General features: G+C 56.9%; 1 protein-coding gene across 5 annotated transcripts in view; it reads left to right on the top strand.

Moving 5' to 3' along the window:
- The first annotated feature begins 293 nt into the window (after positions 1 to 293).
- Positions 294 to 19,904, top strand: part of CRHR2 (corticotropin releasing hormone receptor 2) — a 40,290-nt gene continuing 20,679 nt past the window's right edge. For 3 of the 5 annotated variants that reach the window (XM_066239990.1, XM_066239991.1, XM_066239989.1), the window contains exons 1-3: positions 294 to 441; positions 9,036 to 9,129; positions 16,255 to 16,380. In XM_066239990.1, coding sequence (XP_066096087.1) covers positions 355 to 441; positions 9,036 to 9,129; positions 16,255 to 16,380 — 307 coding nt within the window. In that variant the 5' untranslated portion in view covers positions 294 to 354. Of the gene's footprint in view, positions 442 to 9,035; positions 9,130 to 15,818; positions 16,101 to 16,254; positions 16,381 to 19,904 lie in introns of those variants that run through there. The other 2 variants (XM_066239993.1, XM_066239992.1) reach the window with 1 other exon arrangement.

Raw genomic sequence — 19,904 nt, 5'->3', positions numbered from 1 at the left:
TCTGTCCCCGGGAAGGTGGCTACAGCCAGGCAAAGGCAAAGGCAAAGGCAAAGGCAAAGGCGGCTGTGGAGAACAGGCATTAACTCCTTAACTCCTTCTGGGCAGGCTCCAGGCAGAGTTTGGCCCCTGGCTGCCGGGGAAGAAGCGGCTGCCCAGCGCCCGCTATAAATAACCTGGAGGGGGCGGGTGTGGGCGGTGTCGCCGCCGCTCTGGGTTGGGGTGGGGGGTGGGGTCAGGGGAGAATACCCTCACCTTGGCCTCTTGGCTGGGTGGGGAAGGCGGGGCAGGGTCGACTCGCTGTGGCCCGGGGTGGGGCAGGCGGCCGGGACGTGCGCTCCTGTCGCTAGCCGTGGCATGGGGGGTCCCGCGGGACCTTCGCGCTACCTCCACGTCTCACACCCCTTCTTCTGCCTGCTGTGCCTCCTCCCGCCCCTGCTCGGAGTAAGTGTGGGGAGCGGGGAGGGGGGGCATATCTCAGGGGAGGAGGGCGGCGCCGGGAGCTGGAGCTCCCCGCTATCTTGCTGGGGGCGTGGGCAGGGGTCTCAGTGCTCAGTTCCTGAGTGCTGGGTGGCCGATGTGGGGTTGGGGATCCCTGCGTGCGATGATGGGGAGTTGATCTCCTGCCGGGATGAGGGGCGCGGGTGGGGGAGAGATGAAACTGGCAGCAGCTAGGGTAGGACTGAGAGGCCCTGTGGGTGATGGGCGTACTGGCTGACCTCTTAGCGCTGGGGCATGCCCCTCCTCAGGCCCAGAAATCCCTTACCCCCTGGCCATTCTGTCCCCTCCCCCGCAGACCTCCCTCCACCTGCCCTTGCTGAATCTCCGGTCCCTTTCTTGCCCCCTCCCTCAGTTGTGGCCCTTCCCCTAACCACCACAGAGCTCTCCCCATCACCTGGGGCCCTGACCTCACCCTACTCTCAAGGCCTGAAACCAGGAAGCCTTCAGGACCAAATGAGCAATGGGGCCCCTGGGGGACTAACCTCACCAAGGTTTCCCAAAGCTGTGGGGACGCTTTGGCCAGAGCAGGGGTCTGCAGGAGGCAGCTGGTGGGAGGGGATGGAGAGGAGCTATCCTATAAAGAAAGCTGAAGGCACGCAGGAGGCCAGGAGGGCGTGATTCTCAGAAACACATTCTCAGTGCAGGAGTCGCCCTCTAACCCTCTCCTCATTTTACAGATAAGGAAACTGAGGCTCAGAGAGGGAGGGCAGCCTATCCCAGACCATACTTTTCATCAAGAGCCATGACATTAAAAGGGTTCAAAGGGCAAAGAAAGGTCAAGAGGCCACACACTGTGGGGGAGATTCAGGATGGGAGTCAGGAGGCTTGGTCCCATCGGATTCCACTACAGACCAGCCCTGGGGCTCATGTCCTGGGCCTTGATGTCCCCTTATGTACCCAGGGGATTCATCATGCATTTGATAGCCATTCAAGAGGTAGGTAGTAAGTGTCCACTGACAGTGGCAAAGTGGCTTTGTCCACAGACAGATTCAAATCCATGCTTTGGTGCTTAGTTTGTGACCTTAGACAGGTTGCTCAAATTTTCTGAGCCTCCGTTTCCTCGTCGGTAGAATGGGCTGAATCAGTGCTTACTGAACAGGGCTGTCACGGGGGAGAGTTGAGGTCATACCAGTAAAGCGCTGAGTCTCTCGCGTGGCACAGAGCAAGCCCTCGGTTAGTGCAGCTATGGTTCTGTGCCAGGCACTAGAGATCACCATGAAGACACCAGGGCCATGTCCTCCCAAGGGGTCTGGTGGGGTGGAGGAGAAGGTTGGGCACTTGCTGAGGTATGTATGCTTAGTGTCTCAAGGGACAGACAACCTCTAGACCTGCCAAGTCCTTTTAATGACATTGCTTGCTGTATTTGGGACGGGTGGAGATGTGGCATGGTTTCACTACCTATCCCACGCCCACAAAAAAAAACCCAAGTCCTGGGCTTTGAGTTCTTTTTGCTTCTTCCCACTTGTTCTTGGGCGAGGTGCCCTCCAAGAGAGCCAGTGTCGGGGCTGTGGTCGCCCCTTGCCCCTCCCCTCCGGGGAGCATGAAGCCAGAGCACAAGTTAGATGGAAATGGCTTCCGATTGCTACTCCGGTGCCAGGCCGCCAGGCAGAGGGGGTCCGTGGGAGGGTACTATGGGTTCTCGGATCGTCAGAACCAGGCCCTGCCCTGAGCTCCCTGGAAGACTCCAGCCCGAGACTAGAAACTAGTAACTCGCCCAGAGTTGCTCAGGACGTAACCAGACAGAGAGAAACGAAACCGTGGTCTCCCGGGCCCCAAAGCCTAGGCTTCCTTGCTCTGGGCTTTGCGGTAACGGGATTTACTTCTGGGTCCTCGTCCAAGTGTGGGGAGATTTCTGCTCGCTGAGAAATGAGAACATGAGCAGGCCGTGGGGTGGGAAGGTGACTTGGGAGGGGCCTGGCTTTCTGCCCTCATTTATTCAAACACTGTTCAAGAAGCAGGACCTCGCATGGCGAGGACACAGGAGTAGACACCCCAGCCCATGCCTCCTGCCCTATGGAGGTGACAGCCTAGGAGGAGACACTGGCAGGAAGGCGATGGTGGCGGAGAATTAAACGTGTATTTACAAACGCTGGTCACTGGAACTGCAAAAAGTGTGTGTGGGAATGAGAGCCTCCCACAGGGTGCGGGGAGGGGTGGGGGCAGGTGGCAGCGGAGTTGGGGGGAGCGCTAGCGGAAAGGAAGCTGCAGGAAGTCCCTGGGACCCCAACCCTAAGAAGAGATGGCGTGAGGCCGCAGAGGGTCCTGGTGGGTCCTGGTGGGTTCTGATTTCTGTCCCAAGGGCAGGGCTAAGCAGAGGAGAAGCCTAACCTGATTTGCTACCGGGAAAGTCCTGGTGGTTCAGTGGGGAGGACACCCTGTCCCGGCCCACCCTGCAAGGGCCTGGGGGAGCCCAGCCTAGACCCTGGGGCTCCCGGGTTGCCCTCGGAGGCCTTGGGGAAGCCGCTTTGAGAGGCGGAGCTATAATCCTGTGCACCTGGCACTGTTCTCTGTACTTCACTAAAAAGCCCGGAAGGTGGGACAGTCGTTGACAGCCGGAAATGGAGGCTGAGGGAGGCTAACAAATATGGCTGCAGGGTTCCTCAGCCCTGGAATGGACCATGTTGAGCTTCTTGCCCCTGGCTCTCTGAAGACCCCAGGAGTCTACCAGCCCCTGCTGGCTGAGTCCAGCCCCTCTGACCTTGGGGCAGCAAGACTCGGGAATCCCCTCTCCTTCTGGGGGTCTCAGGACAGAGACGCTGTGGGTGACAGCCACCCCGAGGAGGTCCAGACAAGAAAGAAGTCCCCGGAAGCCCAACCCGTCCCTAACTGGCCCGAGTCCCTGCACAGCCCTCTCCAGGGCCAGAGCCGGGGCAGGCCCTGTGCACCCACTCTGAGGGTCCGCACCGCAGGGTTCTCACGGCTCCTTCTGTCAGAAGCCGAGTCATCTAATGATTTCCCCCAAGTTCAACTACTTCCTGGGTGTTTCCTAACTTGACCAACTTTTTTTCTTCTTCTTTGTTTTTGCTATTGTGTTAATGTTTAAGTATTTTTTTTAAAGCAGTTGGCCCAAGGGTGCTGCTTACTTAATTTTGTACTCCTAGTAAGTCTCAAATTGGCAGAATTAGGGAACGACTCTGCATCCTCTTAGCTGTCATGTTCTACTTTAATGTCAACCATGCTTAGGAATCCTCTGCCAAAGTGTAGTTTGTCCACAGTCTCTTTATTTAAAACATGAAGTTTTAAGATGTCCTTTCAAATCCACCAGAGGGAAGGCTAGATGATTCAAGAAGTTTATTTTGTTTATTCTATTTAGCCATGTGCCCAGCACTGTTGTCAGCACTGACAGGCATTATCTATTTTACACTTCACAACCACCCCAGGAGATGAGACCATCCTCATCCCCATTCTCCAGATGAGAAGGCTAAGGCCAGGTCACGTGCCCAAGCCCACTGGGCTGGGAAGTGGCAGGGCCAGGATTCAAACCAGGCCGCACCGCTCCAGATTCCCTTCACGCAACAAAAGTTTCACTTTAATGTGATTTAATTTTTTTTTTAATTTATTTTATTTTACTTATTCATTTTAGAGAGGAGAGAGAGAGGAGAGAGAGACAGGGGGGAGGAGCTGGAAGCATCAACTCCCATATGTGCCTTGACCAGGCAAGCCCAGGGTTTCGAACCGGCGACCTCAGCATTTCCAGGTCGACGCTTTATCCACTGCGCCACCACAGGTCAGGCCTAATGTGATTTAATTTTAATGTTGACTTACTTTTAGGACACTCAGATGCCAGAACAATTCGGAAAAGGGTGACTTTCTGGCAAACTGGCCATTAGATGAGTTGGTAACTAAGGAAGTAATTCTAGGACTAGTGTCCGACTATAGGACCTCCTGCCGGCTAGCTCCTTCTCCCTTTTGGGGGGGGCCAAGGTATTTCCTCCCTCTCCTGTCCTGCCCCCACCACCTCCAAACACCTGTGTGCAAGGCCTAGGGCTCAGCAGGGTGAGGGGAGGCGGACGAGAGAGAGAGAGAGAGAGAGAGAGAGAGAGGGAGGGAGAGAGAGAGAGAGAGAGGGAGAGAGAGAGAGAGAGAGAGAGAGGGAGAGAGAGAGAGAGAGAGAGAGAGAGGGAGAGAGAGAGCCAGAGGCTTCCAGAGATGACAGAATACACAGTGAGGCGAGGCCTGGAAGCTTCTCCAGACACGTTGGAGGCTGCATTAGGACTGGAAGGGAGAGTAGGGTCTCTTAGGAAAGGACTTTCAAACAGGCTCAGGGATGGGAGAGTCTGCTAGAAGCTACCGAGGGGCCCTCGGGGGTCCTCACACGAAGTCCAACACCTGCTACGTTAGAACCGAGTGTCTAAGGTTTTCCCTTCCAGGAAGCCTGCTCAGTCGCCATAGAAATAATCACCTGGTTCCTTCATATGACTTCCCACCCTCGCCCTCTGTCTCAGACAGCCTCCGCTCCTGTACTGCCTACTGTGTCCTCCTGTCTGCTCCGGGCACAGAGTGCCACCTCCTCTGCCCTTCCACACCCCTCTCCATCCCCTCCCCTCCTCCTCTCTGCCCCCTCCATCACCCCCTCTCCATTCCCTCCCCTCTTCCTTTCTGCCCCCTCTCCCCCTCTCCATCCCTCCCCCCTTCCATCTCCCCTTCTCCATCTCCCCTTCTCCATCCCTCCCCTCCTCCTCTCTGCCCCCTCTCCCCCTCTCCATCTCCCCCTCCATCTCCCCCTCTCCCTCCCCTCTCCTCCTCCTCTCTGCCCCCTCTCCCCCTCTCCATCTCCCCCTCCATCTCTCCCTCTCCATCCCCTCTCCTCCTCCCCCCACTCCTCTCTCCCCATCTGCCCCTGGGAGAGGGGAGCAGAGTGGAGTCTCTCCCTCCTCTGTCTCTAGAACAGGCTGGATGAAACCAGTGAATGAAAGGACACGTGGGAAGGAGTCCTCTCCCACCTGGAGGGCCCTCTCTGACCTTGGACAGAGAAGGAGGCAGCAGGAGGGGCTCAACCCCTTCCCCTCTGGTTACTGGCAGTCTGGCTGCAAGACCTGTGGTCCCGTAAATCTCCCAGGCTTAGAGCAGGGGCTAAATTTAGATGAAGTTTGTCCCCAGGCCAGGAGGACAAGAGGGAGCATTAGGCTCGGCCAGACCCCCTGGCTCCAGGGAGGTGGCACTTTCGGGGCCTGCCTGGCCCTGGGGCACAGAGTTCTGCCTGGACTGGGCCCAGGGCGGAGGAAGAGCAGCTGGTGTCTTGGCACTGACTCGCCCTCCCCTCCCCCTCCCAGGGCCTCTCCCATGCCCTCGTCTAAGGTGAGGGCTTCCAGTGTTGGGCGCAGAGGCTGGGACCAGGACCTGGGCTGGCCTCAGAGTGACAGTCCACAGAGAAGGGAGTCTGACAGACAGGAGAAGCCCAGAGCCTGAGCTCCCGGAACGGGGGGTGAGGATGTCGCTCTTCGTGGCTGAGACAACCACCCACCCAGTTGGCCAGCAGACATTTCCTGAGCACCTGCTGTGTGCCAGGCTCTGGACTGGGAATGGGAGTGAGGGGCAGCAGCAGCTCTCTGCCCCTGGGACAGCCAGGAGCTCGTGAGTACAGAGCCCAGTGGAGAACAACAGGGTCTCCAGGGAACTCGCGGTCATAGAGCTCCGACTTCCCGTCGCCCTCACACAAGTCGCTACCCGGGCGGCTAGGTCTGCCGCACTCCTCCCGTGACCAGCTTTCTGCCCGCGGGTCCGCGCTCCACGGTGGTGAGAGCAGCTCCTCACTTGAGTGGCCTCCCGACCCCACTGCCACTCTGTTTGGACCAAAGGCCTTTGCTTTCTCAGCTCTTCTGTGAATATCTGACCAAGCCACCAGCCTGTCTGTCTGACCCTGCCTCTGCCTCCAACCTGCGGTGTGGCCTTGGAAGGTGACATCACTTCTCTGAGACTCACATCCATAAAGTGGATTTATTTGCAGCTGCCTCAGAAGCTGCTTAGGAAATGAAACAAGCTATTTAGTGCTATGTCTAGTCCATAGTAAGTGCCGACTTCACGCCAAACAAGCCTCTCCTCCCACCTGTACAGGGTGCGTGTTCAGGGACCCCAGTCCAGAAAAGGGGTGCTGAGGGCTAAAGGGGGTCCACACTGGCTAGTGAATTGGGGAAGGAGGAACGCGGGGTTTCTAGGAAAATTTCCTGGAGGATGAGGACTTGAGCTCGGCCAACATGACAGCTCCTGGCTGACGGCTCGGGAAGGCCCTCACGGCGCCCCCCACCCACCCACACTGCACTGACACGTACACTCCCAACCCACACACACACTGCACCCACACGGTACACACCACCCACCCACACACACACTGCACCCACACGGTACACACCACCCACCCACTGCTGCACGAACATGGTACACTCCCAACCCACACACACACACTGCACAGACACGGTACACACCACCCATCCACTGCTGCACCGACACGGTACACACCCCCTACCCACACACGGACACGCTGCACAGACACGGTACACGCCCCCTACCCACACACACACACGCTGCACAGACACGGTACACGCCCCCTACCCACACACACACACGCTGCACAGACACGGTACACGCCCCCTACCCACACACGGACACGCTGCATAGACACGGTACATGCCCCCTACCCACACACACACACGCTGCACAGACACGGTACACGCCCCCTACCCACACACGGACACGCTGCATAGACACGGTACACAGCCCCTACCCACACAGACATGCTGCACATCCACTGTCCTGCACACCTGCTGTCCTGCACATCCACTGTCCTGCACACCCGCTGTCCTGCACACCCGCTGTCCTGCACATCCGCTGTCCTGCACACCCGCTGTCCTGCACACCCGCTGTCCTGCACGCCCGCTGTCCTGCACGCCCGCTGTCCTGCACACCCGCTGTCCTGCACACCCGCTGTCCTGCACACCCGCTGTCCTGCACCTTGCGTGGTGGGTGAGCGCTGGCATGTCCCGGGCATGGTGAGCACCTCTAACTGCTGTCCTGCAGCCCTAGGCTCTTGGTGCAGGGTTGGGGGGGCAGGGGACAACACTTTCCCATCTGACCAGGTGGGATCATTAGCTAGGAGCCCCAGGCCAGCGGGGGAGGCTGAGCATGCAGCCTTCAACCCCGCACAGGAAATAGAATGAGCCCCATGAAGGGAATGTGCTATTTGAGGGCTGTTGGGTCCTGGCCCCGAGGACATCCTGGGACAGACATTGAGCCAGCCATCAGGGAGGGAACATCTGACAGGCAGGGGGACAGGGAAGGGCTACCCACCGGTGGGGCAGTGACTTCTGGAACCCTAGGATCAGAAATATCAAGATTTGAAGGGCATAAAAGTCTTCCTGTGTACACACACATGCGCATACACACATACACACGTGCACACACGTGCACACAACTCATGCACACACACACTGGCCACAGAGTAGGAAATGTGGTGGTCTTGGGAGACATGAGGGACAAGGGTTAGTGTCTGAGAGCGCATTGCTCTCGGTCAGCCTCACACCACGGGTTTTTCAGCCTCTCAGCCTTGGCACATGCTGTGCTCTCCCCCCCCGGGGTGCCCCTCCTGGCACTGCCCTTATCATTTGGGCAAACTCCTATTCAACCTTCAAAGCGTACATCAGCATGACCACCTCCATGACGCCACCCCGCTCCTCCGTAGCAAATTGTAGACGCTGTGACAAGTGGGTCAGCCATCCATCCTTCCTACCAGAAGAGAGCCCCTGACACCCAGAGATACCCACATCTTCTTACCCTCCTGCCCAGCACCCACTCCCACGATCTTCTCAGGAGCTGGGGTCCCGCCCGGGTGGTTTCTTATCTTTTGGATGGGGTTGCCACTGTCACAACAACCGTGTCCATTCTCTGGAGAGTTCTCTCACTGGCACGCCTTCCCTTTTCCCTACTCATCCTCTGGTCATCCTCAAAGTGCCACCTCTTCCAGGAAGCTCCCCTTGTCTTCCACATGCAGGCTAGGTGTCTCTCCCCTGTGTTAACCTGAGCCTTTTGTCACTGCCTGTTTACCTGTTTGATCATGTGAAACTAACCCCTCTCTCCTGCTCCCATCTTCACCCTCTGAGTCTGTGGGGTTCTTACCTAGCCCGAGACTACCCAGTGTGCCCGCTGGGTCCCCCAGCCAGGGCCTGACACACAGTAGGCGATCTATAAATACTTATTGGGTGAACGAATGGCTGGTGGACCTCCACCTCAATAAAAGGACACGGGTCCCTCCACGGCGGAGCATCCCGTCCTGACGAGGACATCTCTAGGGGCTGAGGGGTGGACGGAGCAGAGGCCTAGCTCAGAGGTCAAGTTGCACCGGATCGCTGCTGAGGACAGCATTCCAGGCCTAGCCGGGCTACCAGTCTGCTATTTGGCCTTGGGCATTTCCTGCCTCTGTTTCCCCGTTGGTACAACAGAGCTAAGAGAGGTAAGGGATGAATGACGTAACAGGGAAGAGGACAGGCCTGTGCTGTCAATGGCTACCTATGGCCGGAACTCTGACCCTCGTCCCTGTTTCCTAGGCAGCTGGGCCACGCCAGGCACCCAGAGACCCGCGCCCGTGGGCACTGTTGGAGCAGTACTGCCACACCATCACCACCCTTGTCAACCTCTCAGGTACGCCAGCCCCCCGCGGCAGTCCCTGGAGATGAGCGTGGGCCCCCAGGACCTGCAGGTCCGCAGGAAGAAGAGGCTGTCCTGGGCCAGCCCACGCTGGGCGGGGTGGGGGACTGTGACTGACTCCCTGCTTCCCTGCTTGGCTCTGGTCTCCGTCCTTGGCGGGCAGTCCCTGTCCCCACGTGGGGCTCAGGCTCTTCCCTGGCGATGGCGGGCTGGCTGGGAGTGGTCCTCCAGCGCCCAGCTCCCTGTATCCGCACCCAAAGGAAGCCCCGGGAGCCTCGTTCAGTATCCGAGGACGGGCTGCCCCTCTGCTTTTCAACTCTGGCAAGACCAACAGAAGGTGTGAGATGCATTCTCTGGTTGCCGTGACTACCGCATCACTTTCTCATAAAGCTCCCGAATTCTGACCCCTCAGAGTTTTCCAGCTGCCAGTTCAGAGTCAGGGCCAGCCACGGCAGAGCTCAGAACAGCCCCGGCCTCTCAGGGACTCGGGCTCACAGGTGTCCCCAGGGGCCCCCGCAGCATCCTGGCCTTCTCAGGTCTGCGTCCGCCGGGAAGGAGGAGCGCTGGGGGTGCCCGAGAGCCTGGTGCAAGGTGCCGGTCAGCACTGAGACCCGGCACCAGACGCACCCTCAGTCGGGCATGGGAGAGGACAGCCTCGCTGAGACCCGGCACCAGACGCACCCTCAGTCGGGCCTGGGAGAGGGCAGCCTGGCTGCCTGCCCTTACACTGTGGGGCTCCAGAGCTCAGGGACTCGGGTCAGACAGACCCAAGTCTGGCCCCTAGCTCCTCCACCACAGCTGTGTGACTCCGGACAAGTCACCTAACCCTTCTGCATCGGCTGGCCAGGGCCGCAGTAAAACCCCACGGGCTGATATTAAACCACAGAAACGCATTTTCTCACGGTTCTGGAGGCCCGAAGTCCAGGAACAAATGTCTGCAGGGTCACTGCCTTCTGAGGCCTCCCTCCTGGGCCTGTCCATGGCTGTGTCCTCCCCAGGTCTTCACGTGGCCTCCCCTCTGTGCATCTGTGTCCCAATCCCCACTTCTTAAAAGGATACCCAGCATCCTAATGTCTTATTACCTACCCCAAAAGGAGGTCGCATTCTGAGGGATTGGGGGTCAGGACTTTAATTATGTAGACTTTGAGAAACACAGTTCGGTCACACCTTCTGAGCCTCAGTTTTTCCATCTGTTATAAATGGGTCTAAATCAGGGGTCTCAAACTCAACTCAGCATGTGGGCCGCAGAGCAAGATCACAGCCGTTCAGCGGCAGCACTAGGTCTACAAAAGGCAACTGTTATGCAACACTTTTCTCACTGCAGTTGAAAACAAAAAAAAAATCAGTACAACAAGCACAATTGTACATGCAGTTTACTCAGTGTCACAAAACGACCGGAAACTGTAGTTCGCATCACAACTGCTGTTAACTAAGCTAATATCTAGCTAGGATGCTAGAGAAATGAAAAATACAAGTAGGCCCCTAGGCTTACTTAATTTTATCCAAAATATTTTGAAATTTGTGGATTAGTCTGCGGGCCGCACAAAATTGTTTGGCGGGCCGCGAGTTTGAGACCCCTGGTCTAAATGAACCTCAGAGGCTTACGGAAAAGCTTGAATGAGAGACCGTGGACACGCCCAGCATGAGCCACGGCAAGCAGCTATCAGGCAGGAAACAGAGCCCCCCGCATATCGGGAGGACCCCAGTCTGCCCCTCTTCAGAGCTCTGCGCTCTGAGGCACTGCTGGTGTGTCCGCAGGCACACTGCCTCCTCCCCACCCTCCCCTCCCCCTCGCCTCCCTGAAAAATGGTTCCCCGCCCTCCCCTTCTATTGAGAGCAGTGTCCCAACTTTTCCAACCACAATGCTTCCCCTGCCCAACTCGTAATACCATTCATCTGTTTTTAAATGCGATACACACTACATACACACTACACACACACACACACACACACACATTTGGAAAAAATATTTTTTTTAAATCGAAGAAGACAATAAGTGTTCCTTATCCCTCAACCCCAGGAAGTTTTATAATATTTATATGCCCCAGGAGTTTATCAATTCACAGAGTCTCACGTTTTCCCATTTATCTAAAAAAATAAAACTGGGACAATCCTGTGTCCGCAGTTTTCTAACCTGCTTTTTCCTCTTGTAACTCAGAGTGAGCCTGTCCCCATGTCACCAAATATGTACCCAGCACATGATCTTGCCTTGCAGCCGCCGGGGGGACGCATCCTCCTTCATTAACTGTGCCCCTGAGTGGGACGTGGAGGCTGTGATGATGCCCTTTGACGTCAGGAATAGTTGATCAGGTCCCTACGTGGTAGCGATCTCCCTCCCAGTGTCCACGGATTGACAAAATGCGGAACGGCTAACATAAAGTTCAGACACAAGTAAAACCAGACCATCCACTGTTTAGGCACACACACACACACACACACACACACGCCCTGAAATGGGAAAAGCTAAGGAAATGCAAGGCAATGATGGATGCAACATTGCAGAGAACATTCCCTCTGGGGACTGAGTGCGTGGATAGATCTGGAAGGGATTGGTAATGATCTAGTTTCAGATTTGGGGGAGAAAATCATTATCCTTACTGCTGCATACAAATTTCCATGAAAAAAAAAAGACAAAAATAAAATAAAGTGAGGCCATGTATGGGCTAATGATGAGAAGGGGTCATGAATCAAGGGCTGTGATCAATTAAACTGTATGCCCTTGACTGCGGTCCAAATAAAAGGGAAAACATGCATCATCAATCACCAGAGACTTCAGGCAGGCTTTAAATGGATTACTGGTTTTATTCACTGTAGAGGTATATGTTGTAAGGCATATTTTTTATTCGGTCCGCAGGCACAGGTCCAGCGGATTCAGAGATCCCTTGAAATAACTCCTCAGTCCTAAATACACACACACACACCCCAGGGCTGGTCAAATGGGAAGGGAGCCTTGGCCCAGGAGACCAGGCGGCTGCCAAGGCATCTCTCTTTCAGTGGGGACTCTCTGAGCACAGGCCCGGACCATTCTGATGGGTTCTGGGGCTAGTTAGTGAGCATGACCAGCCCTGCTCTGGGGGAGCCACAGGCTCGCAGAGGAGACGGTAGAAAAACCAACAAACATCTTGGAGTGACAAAGACCATCCCCGTAGCAGATTGGGGCACCAAGGAGGGCCCCCCCAACCCAGGCAAGACAAAGGAGGTGTGAGCTGAGCGCTGGACGTAGGTGTGGGCATCAGCGAGGCTAGCTGGTGTAAGGAGCGCTAGGGACATTCCCGGCAGAGGGAACAGCACGTGCAAAGGTGCGGGGGTACAGAGTGGCTCAAGGGAATGACAGGCTGTTCCAAAGGGCCTCTCATGTTGAGCAGGAGGCAGAGGATGGGAGGCAAATGATCATGAAGAATGTCCTTTTCAGAGCTAGAGAGCTGGGCTCCATCCTGAGGGCCATCGGGAGCCACTCTTGTGAGGAATGACATGGTCACCTGCCCAGTAGAGGAGACAGTTGGGCTTCTGCAGAGATATGAGGATGCCAAGGAGGGTGGGGGGGTTCTTGTCCTCCTTTGGGCTTCCCTTTGCCCATTTGTAAATGAGAATGTGGGATCAGAAGGTTGTTGAGGACCCTTCCTGGTCCCATAGCCTGGCCCCATGGTTCAACATGAAAACACCAGGCCATCTCCCCTGTGGTGTTAGGTGGGGTGGGGTGCGTTGGGGTAGGGTGGGCTGGGCTGGCATGGGGCAGACGTGGCTGGACTGGGCACACTGTCTCCAGTATCACCGGGCAAGTGCGGGTGCCTTCTGGCCTCTCCTGAGCCGCCATGTCCCCCACAGCAGCCCCACTGTAACTCCCAGAAAACCCCCCAGCTGTCCCAGCTCTGCACCCGTCCATTCAGTCCAGCCACACGCAGCCCCCCAGAGGTGCGGACAGACTCTGTCCCCTTCCACCCTGTTTTCCTGCTGATATTTGATGGGTGCTGGGATGAATGAGAGGGTGTGTGCGATGCTGTGAGACATGTGACCGTGTGTGACACCCTGTGTGTTTCCATTGTGCTCTGCATGCCTGTTTGATGCCAGGCCCTGGGCTGTGCCCAGAGGACCATGATGTGTGTCTGAGCTTGCCTGGAACTGGTCACTGCCACTGCAGCTGACATCAGAGGTGAGCCAAAGTCACCTGCCCTCCCCCCATGCTGCTCATGACGCACAGGTGCCTTTCCCAGCACCTGTCACACTTCCCTGAACTTATCTGCAACCTTTCTCACCAGCCCGGGGGTAAACACTGGCACAAACACATCTCCTGTCCCAGGGGCTTCCCCTCCACCCCTGCTCCTATAGTTAGCAAAAAGGCCCCTACCTTATTTATTTATAGTTGAATTTAATCTAATCCAGGGAAGCCCTAGCTCTTGATAATTTTTTCCTCTTTTACCCTTTTACAAGCACTAAAGTGAGCTGTGAAATCAATTTGTTCCAAAGTGGCTACCTTTTTCAATTTCCTTTCCGTCGTACCAAGAATAACAGACAGCTGTGCCTATAATAACAAGATCCAAGAAGACGTGGCCCTGAATCCCAGAACCAGGGGACCCTGGGTCTGCCCTCAGGCCCCAACTGGCCAGTCAACATGCAGAATGGCCTGAGGCTCTGCCACTAAACGGTCACTTCCCAGGGAGCCTTTGTTACATGTGTTCTCCCGATTAAGAGTAATCCAGGTCACCCCGGCCCAACTTCCATTCTGCAGAAAGCCGCAGGCAAGACAAAAAGTCCCGGCCTCCAGGCGATGGCACTTGCCACCCCCTGACATAGCTGCCTCCTCTGCATGGTGGCTCTGGTGATGAGCCAGTTAGCCACTTAGCTTGACTTCCCCCTTTCCTCTGTGCTGTGTGGAGGGCTCTCCTTTGTGTGTGGAGACTATTTCTCAGCAAACACATGGGCTGACCCTGCCAGCCACGCCTTGACCTCCGTGGGATCCTGTGAGACAGGGCTCACTCTGTCTGGGACTGCGGTCAGCACTCTGCCTAGGACTGGGGTTGGGATTCAGGTCTTGGGCTGGGGTTGGGACTCACCTTCTCCCACAACCTCCCTCATCGCTTCTGGCACCTGCTGTTAGGGACACCAGGAACCCCTGCCCCTGCAGCAGCCCAGCACTGAGCCTAGGGCTCTAACTGTCCATTCAGGAGACAGAGGACAGACCTGGCTGGCCGGCTGGCCTGCACCATGCACCTGCCAGTCAGCCAGCTCTGGAGGGCTTCTCATGCTGAGCCCTGGTCTCCGTGCCCTGGCTGTCTGATTCTGCCTGGGCAGCGACAGCAATTTTAATATGGAGGCTGGTGAGACGAGTGCGCCAAGGCTGCCCCTGCCTCCTCCCGTCTCCCTGCTGGCCTAGCGCTGGCTCAGGTGGGCTTCTCTGGCAGCTTTGTTCCAGTGGAGGCTGGCAGGGGGGCTGGGCTAGGTCCCCTGGGCCCCCACCCTAGCTGGAACTGGGTCCCCACTCTCCCTGTCCTCTCAACATGGAAACACAGAACACATGTACATCTTCCTCATTCTTTGCATCTCAGAACTCAGAACCAGACACTCTCAGGGCTAGTAGGGGCCGCAGAAAACATTTCACTGATGTAGGAACAGCCCCGGAAAAGAGGGCAAGAGCTGGGGTAACATACAGCAAGAACAGAGACTGGCAGGACCAGAACTCAGCCTGAGTCGGGGTGTGCCATGCCCGGGCCCTGTCTCCTGAACCCAGATCCCCACACTCAGCAGGTGTGGGAGGAGGGCTCACCCCGGGCGCCCAGAACGAAGCTGCAGTAATTCCAGAGCACGTACTCCCGATGGGGCCCAAGCAAATTCCACATGAAGGTTTTTAGCTCCACATTTGCTGGTGGGGCCTGATCTCTCTCTCTCTCTCTCTCTCTCTCTCTCTCTCTCTCTCTCTCTCTCCTTCTCTCTCTCATACATACATACACACACACACACCACGGAAACCACTTTCAGGGGCCCTGCTCAAGCCAAAAGGAAAAGAGACTTGACTCTCTTAGGAGCAGTTAGACGCTGGTGGTTGAGTCCTCCAAATCGTTTCAGACGCTTTCCCCGTGGACTTCGCCGCCGACTCTTCGCCGCTCAGTCCCTCCTCACCAGGGCTGATTCTCCTCGGAAACCCCTCTCCATCCCAGTCCCCAGAGCCTGGTGAAGGTCTTCACCCGTCCAGGCACCGTGTTCTCACTAGACTTTTCAGTGGTCTCCCCGGCCCCCTCCCATCCTCTTCCTTCCCAGAAGCCACAGGGAGCTTTTCCGGAGCGCAGATCTGCACGTGGACTCTCGCTCCCGCCTCCTGCCGCCCCCTGCCGCCCCCTTCCAGTGTCCTCCTGCAGGGAGAAGGAACTCAGGCGGCGACCGCCCAGTTCTGGCCCTCGGTTAGGCAGGCTGCAGTGGGTTCCTTGGGCGAGTTGTCGGGCGCGCTTTGCTACTGCTACAGCTCTGGTGGCTGCGATCCTCGGACAGGCATTCCTCTACCCAGGCCCACGCTCCCCTTCCCCGAGGTCCTCTGCCACGCTGGGGCCTGAGAGGGCGGACTCCAGGCAGGACCGTGGGCCGGGGGCTGGAGGAGCCGGGCCCCGCCCCCTGACGCCGCCATTGGCCGCTACCGAACGGGGTGGACCCGCAGTTCCGTGCGCTCCGAGGCTCCTCTCCGTTTAGGTCCCGGCTTGGCGGCTCCGGGCGATTGCAATCGGGCGCAGCGCCTGGAGGCTGCCGGGCAGGTCGCGGCTGGACGGGCAGGGTCCAAACCCCGGGCTCCCTCGGCCTCGCACTCTCGCAGCCGGTCCGTCTCGGCCACGCCGAGCGCGCACTCCCGCTCCCACTCGGCGCGCCGCTGCGAGGCGCGATGGACCCGGAGCTGCTCCACAGCCTGCTGGAAGCCAACTGCAGCCTGGAGCTGGCCGAGGAGCTGTTCTCGGACGGCTGGGCGCTGCCTCTGGACCCCGAGGGTAGGCGGGAGGCGTGCGGCCCCGGGCGGCGCCTGTCCCCTCCCTGGTACGCTGGTGCGTCCAGGGCCCCGCGCTCAGAAGCCTCGCGCCGGGCATCCCGCGGCGCGTCCCCCGGCAATCACTCTGAGCCCCGCTATGCTCTCTCCGCCGCCAGGTCCCTACTCCTACTGCAACACGACCTTGGACCAGATCGGGACCTGCTGGCCCCGGAGCGCGGCTGGAGCCCTGGTGGAGAGGCCATGCCCCGAGTACTTCAACGGCATCAAGTACAACACCACGCGTGAGTGCCCCGGCCCCTCCCACGCGGGCTCTTCCTCGCGGAAGGCGGGTGCTTTAGGGAGTGGAAAGGGCTCCCCTCCCAATGCAGGAGACCTGCCGAGGCTGTGGCATGGTCTGACCACCAGCCGTAAGGCCCCCTTATGCTCCTACCCCGCTATAGCTTCGGACCTCAGTGAGACAGTGATTTGCCCACGACTCCCGTGCTGCGTACAGTGAGAACCCAGAAAGGGGAGAGGGAAGTACTTCCTCCCTTTTGAGGGCAGACCTCTCTTCCACATTATGTACCTTGGGTGTGTGAAATTCCCCTGTTAGGGCTTCTCTTTGTTTAGCCAGTGCCCCCCACCCCCACCCCGCGAGGGGGAAGGGAGGCACGTAAGCTAAGTTCCCAGCCTGCAGAGTGAGTGTGGTGGTAACTCTTTACTACCTGAGTGGAGGAGGGCAGGAGGCAGGAAAGACCGGTGGTGCAGTGGTAAGAAACTTCAGGGTCAGAGTGTGGGGTGTTGCCTCTTCCTACCCAGGTGTCTCCAGATTGACCCTCTGGGCTCTGAGTCAGGGACTGTGGGCTCCACTATTCCAGCACCCAGGGTAATCAGGACCACCTCCGACTCGGAGGAAGAACAGCTTGCGCCCCCTTCCTCCTGGCTTGCCATTCCCGGGGAAGTGGGCAGCAGAGGCTGCAGGAGTCACCCAGCATCCAGATGGGATTTTTCAGTACCAGCCCTGGGAGTGGCGGGTGCCCGAGTGTATGCTCCGTGGAAGGTCTGATGGAAGCCAGGTGGGAACGTCTTGTGAGGCTGTGTAGGGCGGCAGTCCCTGGCCCACCCTGAAGGCCACTCGCATCTCCAGCTCCACCCTACCAGCTGAGAGGGAGAGGGATGTCTGAAGCCCCTGTCCTGGAAACACCATAGCAACGTCTTGCTGAATGCCTGGGTCTGAGCAGTGGCACAGCTCACCCGTCCCCTTGCCTGCACATATGCAAACTCACATTCACACACGTGTGCACACACACATGCCTGTACAAGCTCTCAGAGCCTGAGGCCTTCACGGAGAGAGACGGTTAGAGGGCAAGACAGCAATGCCTGCATCTGATGCTGAGTGACACTCCCCTGTCTGCACCAGTGCAGGGCTCTGGTGGGCCCAGGGAGCAGCTGGCTCCCAGGAATCCGACAGCAGAGGTGCTGCTAATGGCAGGGGATGGTAGAGATAGCCAGGCCACTCAGAAAGATTTCTGCATCATCTGAGGACATGATTTCCATCCATGATTAAAACAGACCTCTCTGCTTGGAAGTGAGGTCCCTGACCTGGGAGGTGAACAAGCAGAAGGAACAACCTCCATGTTCCTTCTCAGGTTCTGTTGGGAACGGCTGGTCCCATCTGTACTGAGGCACCTTCCAGGACAGGGATAAAGGGACATTCCACCTGACCCAGTCCCATGGAGAGGACAGGGTCTCCACTTCCCAGAGACCCAGCCTGGGCTGAAGCATGGAGAGTGTTCACATGGAAACACATAAGCTGAGTGGTCTCAAGCCAGAAGGGTCTGTCCATTGGTTCTGCCTGCTTGTGTCAGAATCTCCTCTTCAGCTCTGAGGGGACAGCGGGGACAGCAAAGGCTGAGTGAGCCCAGATCTTTCTCCGAGGAATCCTCCAGACACCCAGTGGCTCTTCTCCTGACCAGGCTCACCTCTTTCGGTTGGTGCATGTTGCCCTCTCCCCACTCAAGACAAGCCCTTCAAAGAGGCACAGACCTGAGCCTGCCTTGCAGGGGATCCTGGGAGCGAGGGAGAGAGGTGGGAGACAGGGACGGAGGAAAAGACGGAGAAGGCGAGAAAGACTCTTAGAACATTTTGCTGTTTGCTCTTAAGTGAAACAGCATGGCTGAGGTTCAAGTCGGAGAGACTTCACAGGGGAAGGATTGTTGTTAAACAGGGCCTTGGAAAATTGGGCCAGTGACATGTCAGGTGGAAAGGAGAGTGGGAACAGAGATGGAGAGGAGAGATGGGTGGAGAGAACAGGGGCCACATCAGGGAGGCCTGAGTGCCAACCAGATCATGGGCCTCCGTTCTGCTGGCATTAGAGCCCCAGCTGCTTGTCCACAGCCCCATGGTGCGAGCCTGGAATACTCTGGAAGGACACTGCTTGATTTCCAGGATGTACACCAAGAAAGTCTGATACCCAAAGGCTCTGGAGGGACACATCCCCTTGCCCGTGCTCCAAGACCCCTGTGTCGAAGTGAGGGCATAGGATTCTGTCAACCAGAGGTGCCTTTACCCACATTAGTTCACAGAACCTGGTTGAGAGCCAGTTCCAATTCTGTGCAGGCCACCAACAGCTTGTTGCATCTTAAGAGGGATAGATAGGGACAGAGAGACAGGAACGAAGAGAGATGAGAAGCATCAATCATCAGTTTTTCATTGCAACACCTTAGTTGTTCATTGATTGCTTTCTCATATGTGCCTTGACCGCGGGCCTTCAGCAGATCGAGTAACCCCTTGCTCAAGCCAGCAACCTTGGGTCCAAGCTGGTGAGCTTTTGCTCAAGCCAGATGAGCCCGTGTTCAAGCTGGTGGCCTCAGGGTCTTGAACCTGGGTCCTCCGCATCCCAGTCCAACGCTCTATCCACTGCGCCACCGCCTGGTCAGGCTTGTTGCGTCTTTGGGCAGTGTTTTGTTTTGTTTTTTTTTGACACTCAGTTTCTCTGTACTAGGTAGGGGGTGAGCTTGATGAGTTCTGTGGCCCCCTCCCCTCTACATTCCTCCATTCCACAGCAGGCTCTGCCTCAGGGGTCCCTTCTCCTCCCCACCTCTCTCTGCTGGTCGGCGTCATGGCGACGAGCCATGGAGCGTTGCTCTGGATGACTGGAAGGAGGGAGCCCTGTGCAATGGAGGCCAGAGCAGGGCCAGGCACTCCCTCTCATGGGCACCTCTCTTAGGGAGTGCAGTGACCTCACAGTGAGCTGGGCTGCAGTCACATCCCTTCCCTTTGCACGGGCCCAGTGTGGTGCCCATGAAACTGCTCTGTGTCTCTCTGACTCCGTTTCCTCACCGTCCGCCAGACATTTATGCCTGCCATGCCTACTCTAGGATGAAAAGTCCTCTGGAAATGGGTTGCTGGGGGTTCTCATGGGTCCAGAATGGACAATTGCAACCCCATAAGCAAGGTTCACACAACACTGAAGAATGGACTAGCCCAGGGGTAGTCAACCTTTTTATACCTACCGCCCACTTTTGTATCTCTGTTAGTAGTAACATTTTCTAACCGCCCACCAGTTCCACAGTAATGGTGATTTATAGAATAGGGAAGTAACTTTACTTTATAAAATTTATAAAGCAGAGTTACAGCAAGTGAAAGCATATAATAATAATTACTAACCAAGTACTTTATGTCGGATTTTCGCTAAATTTGGCAGAATAAATCTTTATAAAACAACTTACTATAGTTAAATCTTTTTATTTATACTTTGGTTGCTCCACTACCGCCCACCATGAAAGCTGGAACGCCCCCTAGTGGGCGGTAGGGACCAGGTTGA

This window comes from Saccopteryx bilineata, chromosome 7 (assembly GCF_036850765.1).
Source record: "Saccopteryx bilineata isolate mSacBil1 chromosome 7, mSacBil1_pri_phased_curated, whole genome shotgun sequence".
NCBI classification, from domain to species: Eukaryota; Metazoa; Chordata; class Mammalia; order Chiroptera; family Emballonuridae; genus Saccopteryx; species Saccopteryx bilineata.
Note: the sequence above shows the minus strand (reverse complement) of the source record. Positions and strands in the feature narration are given on the sequence as shown.